General features: G+C 35.7%; 1 protein-coding gene across 1 annotated transcript; it reads left to right on the plus strand.

The window, feature by feature from the left end:
• The first annotated feature begins 9,060 nt into the window (after positions 1-9,060).
• Positions 9,061-9,599, plus strand: LOC135609973 (photosystem II 5 kDa protein, chloroplastic-like). Its single transcript, XM_065103830.1, has one exon. The coding sequence runs from the start codon at positions 9,107-9,109 to the stop codon at positions 9,440-9,442; it is 336 nt and encodes a 111-aa protein (XP_064959902.1). The 5' UTR covers positions 9,061-9,106; the 3' UTR covers positions 9,443-9,599.
• Positions 9,600-10,712: the final 1,113 nt, after the last annotated feature.

Here is a 10,712-nt window from a genome sequence, read left to right on the forward strand (position 1 = left end):
GGATTCAAAAGTAACTGCAATACAAGAAGCTAAAAACCTAAACAACTTACCACTTGAAGAACTAATTGGTTCGTTGATGACATATGAAATGGTGCACAATGCACATGATGAACATGATGAACAAAATCACCTTCCAAAGAACAGGAAGGATTTGGAACTCCGGACAAATGAATACCACTTGAGCGATGACTCAAGTGATGAGGACAATGATGAACTTGAACTTCGAACACTAAATCTTAATAAGTTTATTAAACAAAAATCTAAAATAAATAATAAACTTGAACGAAGGAAGAGGCCAAAGAAGAAGAACACAAAGTAGGATGAATCGAACTCTTCCGAAGACGAGGAGAAAATCAAGAAAGGCAAGGTGGCAAACTATGCCTTAACCGCTTTCAATGATGAGGTAATCAAAATCCCCCTAATTTATTTTGAAATTACTTGATGCTTTCATGATGTATTTTCTTTTTTAGTTTAGAATTAATTTTCTTAAAAATTACATGTTTAAAAAAAAAATTATGATCATGCTAAGTAATTTCGAAAATGATAATATTACATATTTTATGATAAACAAATAAAATTATTTTGATTGAAAATATGAAATCATGGTTAAGAAGTAATAATGTGTATTACGTTGATTTCCATTGTTATTTCTCGATTTTGATTAAAAAAAAATTCATGTTTGATTTGAAGAAATGCATAATGATGTAATATTAAATATTTTGATTAACAATTTTATGCATGAGATTTTAAGCTATACATGATGATAAGCATGTGTTATTTTCATGAGTGTATTTGAAAATCTATAGCAAAACCTTGTCCGAATGCATGAAAGTGTTAAATTTCATTTTCGAATTTTCTTGATCATAATAATTCATTTTTGAGAAACTATTGATCTTGATGGTTCTATGATGAAATTTATTTTTCGATCCTAAACGTTGATGCATGTTTAACATAAATGAAAAAGCATGCTAACATGAAATCAATCAGTTAAAATGAAATACTTAAAAAAAGAAAAAATATATTATCAATGAAATCATGAATCTACTTATGTTACGAATTTTGTGAACCATAAAAATGATTTTTGGTTATTTGAATTTGAATGAGTTTTATCCAAAATCATGATCTTGGTTCCGTGATATTTACAAATTAAGATTTATTATGAATCAAGATTTTTTCATTAATCGTTCTCCTAAGATTTTCTTTTGATTAATTATGGAGTCGGTTTTTCAAAAAGAAATCATGCCTATTGGTATTCACATGTTCTAATCTTTCGTGATATGATTTTTATGCAATTCCTTGTATTCATGAAATGTTTATCTCATCACCTAATAATTCTTCTTGATATTCCTTATGTGATGATAAGAATACATGAAATATTCATTAATTTGTTTTGATGTATACAAATAAGAAGTTTCGATCATGTATGGTAGAATGTAATTTGATAAATTTGGTACCATCATGTTGCAAAATAAATGATGATTAGGAATCATGCATTAATGATGATTGTATATTTTATGATTTGGCATGATGCATGCAATGATGAAATATTCATGAATTTGAAATGATGCATGCAATACTTATGACAATGATGTACATGATGTATTGCATATGATATGTATCATGAATGCTTTAAATGATGAATGTTTGGTATCATGATCAACATGTTGATAAATGCTTAAAAATTTTAATGTTTGAGTATCATGTATGATATACCCATTAATGATGATTGATTTATTTTTCGGTATCATACATGAAAAATAAGGTTTTTAAAATTGTGTATGTTTTAATTTGAATATATAATGATGCACAAATAAAATTGATACTTACCTTTGTCATAATCTGAAAATTGAAAAAAGGGTCTTCCCTTCTTTTTGGCAATGACAAAGGGAGAGCAAGAATTTCTAGCGTGGACATCATGAAAAGAGGCAAACTAGCTAGCTTACACAATTCAAGATGAAAGCAAAAATTACACACCTCTAAAGAGAAGATGCAAATGTAACACTTGCCAAATTGTTTGCTTGCCTCATGTAAAACATTATCTCTTGCTAGTTTGGCATTTTGCTAGCTTGCACTTTGCAAAGAAAGTAAAAATGACACTTCTCAAAAGAGAAGAAAGAGCTTGTTATCTGAAAATCACAAGCTTGCCAAATAAAAATTGCTAGCTTGTAGTATAAAGAGAAGCAAATAGTTGCTATCTCAAGAAAATTAAACATGCTAAACTTATACCTTGCAATGGAAGCAAAATTGCGAGCTCAAACATTGCAAAGGAAGCAAAAATTTGCTAGCTTGCAACTTGCATATTTAAAGAAGCAAGAGTTGTATTCTTGAACATCTCTAAATTGGTAGCTTGCAAGTTCTAAAATGTTGTAATATTGCTAGCTTGCATGTTCTAAAAGTGCTATCTTGTATGCTGTAAAACTTGCATATCTAAAACTTGATAGCTTGAATGTTCTAAGCATGATGTAACATTTGCTGAATTTTTTGGCTTCAAAACTACATGATGATAAAACTTGATATTATGTTTCTCATGCAATAAGTTAAACTAATATTCCAAACACAAAAATAGTTGGACTTCTCCTTTTTTTTTTATGACAAAGGGGAAGAAGTATGATGTTATACATAAGTTTATGCATAAGTTCATGATGACGTGTTGTAAGTATTCATGATGAATATTGCAATGACTTGAATTCAGTTTGAATTCAAGGTTCTATCAATATGGCATATTGATAGGGGGAGTTTGTTTAAACTCCGGGAGTTTAGTTTAACTTCGTCATCAAGTGGTTGTCATCATCAAAAAAGGGGAGATTGTTGAATCTCGTATTTTGATGATGAAACTACTTGATATATGTTTATGATTTAATCTGCGTTTTGAGTGACGTAGGATGCTTCGATCAGGATGAGACAATTAAAGTAGGAAAATCATGTTGTGCCGGAGGAACATGTCAGAAGATTTGACGTCGGGCCGGTGGATTGGTCGACGTATCGACAGAAGGCTTCGGGCCGTGGACTCGGGCGTCGGGCCAAGAAGAGCAAGTATTGTGCCAAGGATATCAGAGTTACGGAGTCAACTGATCGATTGGGCAATAGGCTGCAGGAGAGGACGATGCGCCGAAGAATCGGACGAAGCATCGAGGGACCAATGACATGCCGGACAACTTGGTTAATTGCTTAGGATTAATTATCTCGATCGAAGTTTTATTTTAAGTGTGCAGGATTAACTACGATGGAAGAAAGACATGCAGCAGGAGTTGCGCCGGAGTCAAGACAATAATCACGTTGGGAGTTCGAGAGTTCGACAAAAGTTCGGGCAGTCGTTAGAGGTTTTGCGGGAACAAATTCGAGAAGTCCATGAGCTTGCCAAAGAAGCTTGTCGGAACTCACCAAGTGGATCGTCGCAAGTCCAGGAGTTTGCCGGAAGTCCGCAGGAGCATCACCGAGGGTTCATCGGATGATCGACAGAAGTTCGCTGGAAGCTCGCCGGAAGAAGCGATTGATGCACCGGAGCAAGTTGCAGTAAATGTCTTAGGAAATATTGTAGTTAGCACAAAGATTAAGTTGGAAATGGGAGGTGATCCCATTAACTTAATCTTGGGGCAATTGGGCCCTGAAAAACCCAAATTGGGCCGAATGGATCAACCCATTCGGACCCTGATTTCTGCCAGGCGATTGAACCGCCCAAGCCAGGAGGTGGCACCGCCTGGGCTTAGTCTCCGAGCGAGACTGGGCGGTGCAACCGCCCCAGCCAAGAGGTGGCACCGCTTGGGCTCGATCTCCGAGCTCTGGCAGGAGGTGCAACCGCCTTAGTCAGGCGGTGGCACCGCCTGAGCTCGGTCTTCGAGCTCTAGCAGGAGGTGCAACCACCCTTGACAGGAGGTGGCACCGCCCAGAGGCTCAGTCTTCGAGCTCTGCCAGGCGGTGCAACCGCCTCAGTCAGACGGTACAACCGCCAGATCCCGAAATTCCGGGAATTGATAGTTTTGAGCTCCAAATTCAAACTGGGTTGGGGCCTATAAATACCCCACCCTTTTAGCACTGAAAGGGCACCCAAAAACCACCGAAATTCTGATTTTACTTTGTGATTTTTAGAGCTCAAAAGTGTTGTATGAGTTGAAAGTTCTTCTTCCTCTTTTCTTCCAAGTTCTAATCTGTTAAGAGAGGAAAGAAAATTCTGTAAGGGTTGTCTCCTAAGCCCGTCAAAAGGAGTGAAACTGTAAAAGGGTGGTTGGCCTTCGCCTATTGAAGGAAGGCCTCTAGTTGATGTCGATGACCTCGTCGGTGGAGGAAGCCAAAAGTGGAGTAGGTCAAGATTGACCGAACCACTCTAAATCTCGGTTTGCATTTACTTTGAGCATAATATCTTTACTGCAAACCTCCTCAAAAGCTTACTGCTTTCTATGCATATACGATCGGGTTTCAAGCTTTGCACTTTCCGAATCGGCGTTTAGACGTAAATCAATTTTATCGTACGATCATTATATTTCAGTTTGCGTTTACGTTTTGATTTCTATCATAACTGCAAACTGCCTTTATATCCTTGCTTTAACTACATCTCGCTTAATCAAGTGATTTACGAATCAGTATTTAGACGTAAATCAGTTTTTTCGTACGAATATCATATTTCAGTTTGCGCCTACTATCTGATTTGAACCATAACTGCAAACTGCATTTATATCTTTGCTGCATCTCGCTTAATCAAAAGTTAAAGTGATTTACGAATCGGCTTTCTTACCGAAATCATTTTTATCGAATGAACGCAGTTTTTTTTTAGAAGGTTTTCCGTTGCACTAATCACCCCCCCCCCCTCTTAGTGCTCTTGATCCTAACAAAATCGTATATAGACTTCTTAAGCTTACAAACTAAGTGTTCACCAACACTAGAGGAGAAACCTTTAGGTTGTTTCATATAAACCTCTTCCTCTATATCATCATTAAAAAATATTATTTTCACATCCATTAGTTGCAACTCAATGTCAAAATGGGCAACCAATGTCAAAATAATATGAAGAAAATCTTTCTTAAATACAGGAGAAAACGTCTATGTATAATTGATTCTCTCCTTTTGAGTAAATTTCTTTGCAATAAGTCTTGTCTTGTATCTTTTAATATTACCTAATGAATCTTTCTTAGTTTTAAAGACTCATTTGCAACCAATAGCCTTTGCTTCATTAGGAAACTTTACAAGATCCTAGACTTTATTGCTCCTCATGGAATTCATCTCTTCTTTCATAGTATTATGTCACAAATTTGATTCGTTGCAACTTATTGCTTATGAAAAAGGTTTCAAGATCATTTTTGGCTCCAATATTATAGTCAAATTCTTATAGATATACAACATAATCACTAGGAATTGCTAATCTTTTATTTCTAGTAGATCTTCTTAATGTTGTATCATTGTTTCGCTAAGGAACTTATGGTTCAACTAGTTGTTCAGGAGCTTGCTGTAATTCCTGAACTTCTTGATCTATTAGAATACTATTAGCAACTTATGAAATTTCAATGATTGGTTGTTCAGTACTAGTTTGTACTTGAGGAGTGCTATCAACTATAACAAATCTATTATTTGGTGTGGAAGGTTGAGATTCTATATGATCAAGTGCAGAAACTATGTTCCTGAAATGATCTCTCCCACTAATTATGTCATCATCAAGAAATTTAGTGTTTCTTGATTCTACAATCCTAGTTATATGAGATGGATAATAGAATTTGTAACCTTTGGACTTTTTGACATATGTAATGAAATACCCACTAATAGTCCTCGGGTTCAGTTTCTTCTTTTGTGGATTATATATCCTAACCTCATACAGATATCTCCAAATGTGCATATATTGCAAACTCGGATTCCAACCTTTCCATAATTCAAATGGCGTCTTTTAGACAGTCTTGATTGGAACTCTATTTAATATATACATAGTCGTCTTTAGTGCTTTAGTCCACAAGAACTTAGGAAGATTGGAGTTGCTAAGCATACTTCGCACCATGTCTAATAATGTTTAGTTTCTTCTTTCTGCAATACCATTCTGGTCTAGAGAACCAGGTATAGTATATTGGGCAACAATCTCATGTTCTTGAAGAAACTTAGTAAAACGGACTAGGTGCTTGTCCATTTTCAATATATCTACTATAATATTCTTCACCTTTATCCGATCTCACAATTTTAATTTGTTTATCACATTGGTTCTCAACTTCAGCCTTAAATACTTTGAAGGCATTCAATGCTTCATTTTTGTTATGAAGCAAATAGATATATATATATCGTGAGTAATTATCTATAAAGGAGATGAAGTATTTCTAACCATGTGTGTCCATGTCTGGACAACATATATCAGTATGAATGATCTCTAATATGTCTGAACTCCTATTAGCACTCCTTTTGGATTTATTGGTCTGCTTTCCCTTAATACAGTCCACACAAGTCTTAAAATTAGTAAAATTAAGAGTATTAAGTATCCCATTAACTAATATCTTAATTCTCTCTGTGGAGATATGTTCGAATCTCTGATGCCATAATATAGAGGAGTCATCATTAATATTACACTTTTTAGTAACATGCATTGAACTTTGAGTATCATCATTTTATAGTAAAATATGATAAATACCATCAGACAAAATATCTTTCCCAACATAATCAGATTTATATAATAAATAAAATGATATGTCTTTAAAATTAAAGGAATACCCAACTGGTACGAGTCTGAAAACAGAAATTATGTTTCGTGAGAAACTTGGTACATAAAAGGTCCTTTTCAATTTTAAAACAAAACCAGTTAAAATGCATGTTCCAATTGCTTTCACATGTGAGCTTATCTTATTTCATAATAAGATGCTTTGCTCACTTCCCATTGGCTTTCTTAGGTTTTGCAAACCCTGCAAAGAGTTTACAATATGGATTGTTAATCCAGATTCAATCCACCATGTGTTAATATTAACATTAATCATATTAGATTCATAACACACAAACGATGTTGGTTTACCTTTCTTTTCAAGTCATTGTTGGAATTTCGTACATTCCTTTTTCATGTGTCTATTTCTTTTACAAAAGAAACACTTTGCTTCTTTCTTGATATCAGCGTAGGATGGTATTTTACCTTTTCCTACCGATGAGCATTATGATTGGCTTGATTTTTGTCAGTTTTGTTCTTCCTGCGAGTGGTTACCACTAATGCACTCTCACACAGTTCCATCACTAGCCTCTCTTCTTCTTGAACACACATGATCATTAATTTATCGATTGATTATTTATCCTGATGTGTATTGTATGAAATCTTAAATGGCCCATATTGATGTGGAAGGGTGTTTAGAATATAATGCACTAGGAAATATTCTAACATATTAACCTCGAGTTTCTTAAGTTGAGCCACAATATCTCGCATTTGCATTATATGCTCATGCACACCCTTTATGTTGGTGAGTCTAAGGGATGAGAATTTTATTATTAGGGTACTTGCTAGTGTCTTTTCCGAAGTAACGAATTACTCATCAATAGTTTGTAGCAAGTCTCGGACCTTCTCATGCTAGTCAATAGAACCACGTATGCCAACAGTTATCTTAGTCTTGATAAATATCACGTTGAGCCGATTGGATCGCTCCCATCGCTCATATAATGCAACCTCAGTTGGAGTGCTGGTATTATTGACTACATGTGGTTCGTCATTCCTAAAAGCATAATCAATATCCATCTACTATAAATGGAGAAGAACCCTATACTCCCATGTCTTATAGTTATCACCCTTGAGTTCGAGAATATCACATCGAATATTAGATAAATTAACAGTTTGAGAAACTATATAAAATCAAATATGTTTATATCAAAATTTGAGGCTTAATAGTTTAAAGTGCATGTTTTACCAATGTGAAACATGCCAAAAATATGAATCTCATGACGTAAAAATTACTTGTAGGCTAAATTCTTAATTCAAATATATTCAAATGGTCTTTATGATAAAACTATTAAATTAATTATAAAAATAATCTAATATTTTATCTTGATTAATTATATTAAATATAATAAAAGATTATGTGAGATAATTATTATTATATTAAATATAATCAACCATAATATGATGTCTAATTACTTATATGATCCTTATTTTAACTTTATATATAATTTTAATTAATTAAGGATGATGTGACTAATTCTTAATTAATTAAGATTATATGGATCACTAGACATTTTGGACATATAAAATTGACTCATAAACATAAATTAATATAATCAAATATGCATATATAATATGAGTATTTTACCAACTCCAAATATTGAAAGGTTATATTCTTATTATTTTTAATATGAAATATATCAAGAAGTTCCAAAAAGAAACCAAAATAAAGTCATATTCATTGTATAAAAAATGAAAACTCTTTCATATCAAGATAGAGGTCAATTGGCTCCGATACTAAATCTTGATGCCAAAATATGTTTCTAAATTATTATAATAGAAACACAATAAAAATTGATACGGAAACGAAATAGCGTACCTCTGGTCATTATTGTCAAGAATTTCTATACCGATTTCAACTTTGGCACTTCTTGGCTTAGAACTCTCGCTTTAGATGGTGTAAGAAATCATTTTAACTTCAAAGAGATATTGAGCCTAGGACCAAAATACTCGATTATATAGATGTTCTCCTGTTAAGAATATTTATTATCACCAACTCATATCGTTCAAGAATTAATTCAAATTTATAACGATTGAATCATAATAAAATTTTTTAATGATATTAAATATTTAATACTAATTATTATATTTAAAATAAAAAATCGAAATGTTTAAAATATAATAAATGAAGAAATTGAATGATAAACTTAATGAGAACGGTTACAGTATTATTAAATAAAATATTTAATAATAACCATCCTCCGCGTAGAAATGGTTGATCCGAAGCTTGAATACGTGGAGAAGGGAACGGAGACGTCCTCGTGCTCTCGATAGAAGAAATCCCACGTGTATTCGAGCCATTGGAAGGTTCATTCCTCGTGATAAGATAGACGAATTGGCACCTCACGAGTCCCATCTCCTCTCCGCCTCCGTTTACTTCTTATTAGAGCAGCGTTCGATCTACCGACCCACTCAGCTTGCCAGAAGAGCAGCATTGCGGGCGACGCGGCCATGGCATCACTCACCATGATGGCTTCCTTCCTCGGCGGCACCATCAGCATTCCTGGCCGCCCCTCTATCAGACGTCGCACCGGGCAGGGCCTTGCCGTGGCCCAGGCGGCCGCCAAAAATCGAGACGTGGCCCAGCCCAACCCCGAAGCTCGCGGCGACGGCGAGCGCGAGGGTCGGCGCGCCGTGATGCTCGCGGCTGCCGCGGCCGCGGCGTGCGCCATCGGCCAGGGGATCGCGAACGCCGAGGAGGAGCCCAAGCCGGGGACGCCGGAGGCGAAGAAGAAGTACGCGCCGATCTGCGTGACCATGCCGACGGCGAAGATCTGCCGCAAGTGAGGCTCCTCCATCCGTTTCCCCCTGCCCCGGGAGGTCACTCCCAATCTAGCTGAGTCGGGCCTTGCGCTATCATGTAGTCCTCCTCCGCTTGGTTTAGTTTGGCGTGTGCCAATCTGTAACTATGCGTGACTCTATATCCATGTTAGCTTTGGCAAGACACCCTTCGTCATCGTCAGCTTATGAGCTGCAGCACTCGCCAATGGATTGAAGGCGACTCGGGTCTTTGCGCTTACCAGAGTCGCCTTCGATCTCGTCTTCCGTATGCCTTCTTCTTAGCTTCGTAAAGACGGCAAATTTTGATGCTTCAATTCTTCTTTCTTCATTAAATGATACAGAAATTATGCACAGTCAAACATCTGGAGAAGTGCTTAATGTCAAAGTAAAAAATAGATCCAAGGAAATCTTTGCAAAGATATTGATGTGTGGGTGTCTCGGTTCCTCTTCACACTAACCTCGTTATGGATGGACTGCCACCTGCTCTGCTCCCCTCACATACACTGAACTATCTCTGCCGATGGAGGGGGCTAAGTACAAACACATCGACAAAACCCATGCAGATGGCAGAGAACCGAAGCTTCGCAGAAGCTCTACTCTCTGCGCTCCGCAGCAGCGTTAACTGCGGCCCAACCACACGTTAATCAGACCTTCCAACACTTACCCGTACATTGTCTGCCATCTGTACCCTCGCCCTTCTTCTTCTTCTTCCCAGTATTTAAGAGGTCTTCTCCTTCCCTACTCATCCAAGAAATGATGGATGATAGATACTCTGACGGCATGGGCGGGGAATGGCTAAGCTTTTAGTACTTCTTGCCATCTATTTAATAAAATTTTATTCGAATTATTCCTTATCTTGTTTTAATTAAATAATAAAACAAGACAGATTAAAATTATGCGAAAATTTAATATCAAGATTGAAACAAGTATCGTAGATCAAAGATAAAAATTGTATATCTTTGAACATGATAATCAACATGATATTTCGAATGTCGCAAAGTAACATATTGTAACAATCTATAAATACGTTAATGATATGATTAGGCCCATCACGTTAATCTATACAAGAAAATAAAAAATTAAATATGAAAAAAAATAAGAATAGAGGTTAGGATAAGTAATTAGGAGTTTCTCCCATCTCCTAATAAATTATCATAAATAAATTTTTTTATTGATCGATAATCTCAAAATTCAATTAAGATCTCAATATATTTTAACCAATTAATCAACATAAAGTGTTATAACTACTGCTAATGGATCGGAGTCGACGGCCTGA

The sequence above is a fragment of the Musa acuminata genome, chromosome BXJ2-4, assembly GCF_036884655.1.
Source record: "Musa acuminata AAA Group cultivar baxijiao chromosome BXJ2-4, Cavendish_Baxijiao_AAA, whole genome shotgun sequence".
NCBI classification, from domain to species: Eukaryota; Viridiplantae; Streptophyta; class Magnoliopsida; order Zingiberales; family Musaceae; genus Musa; species Musa acuminata.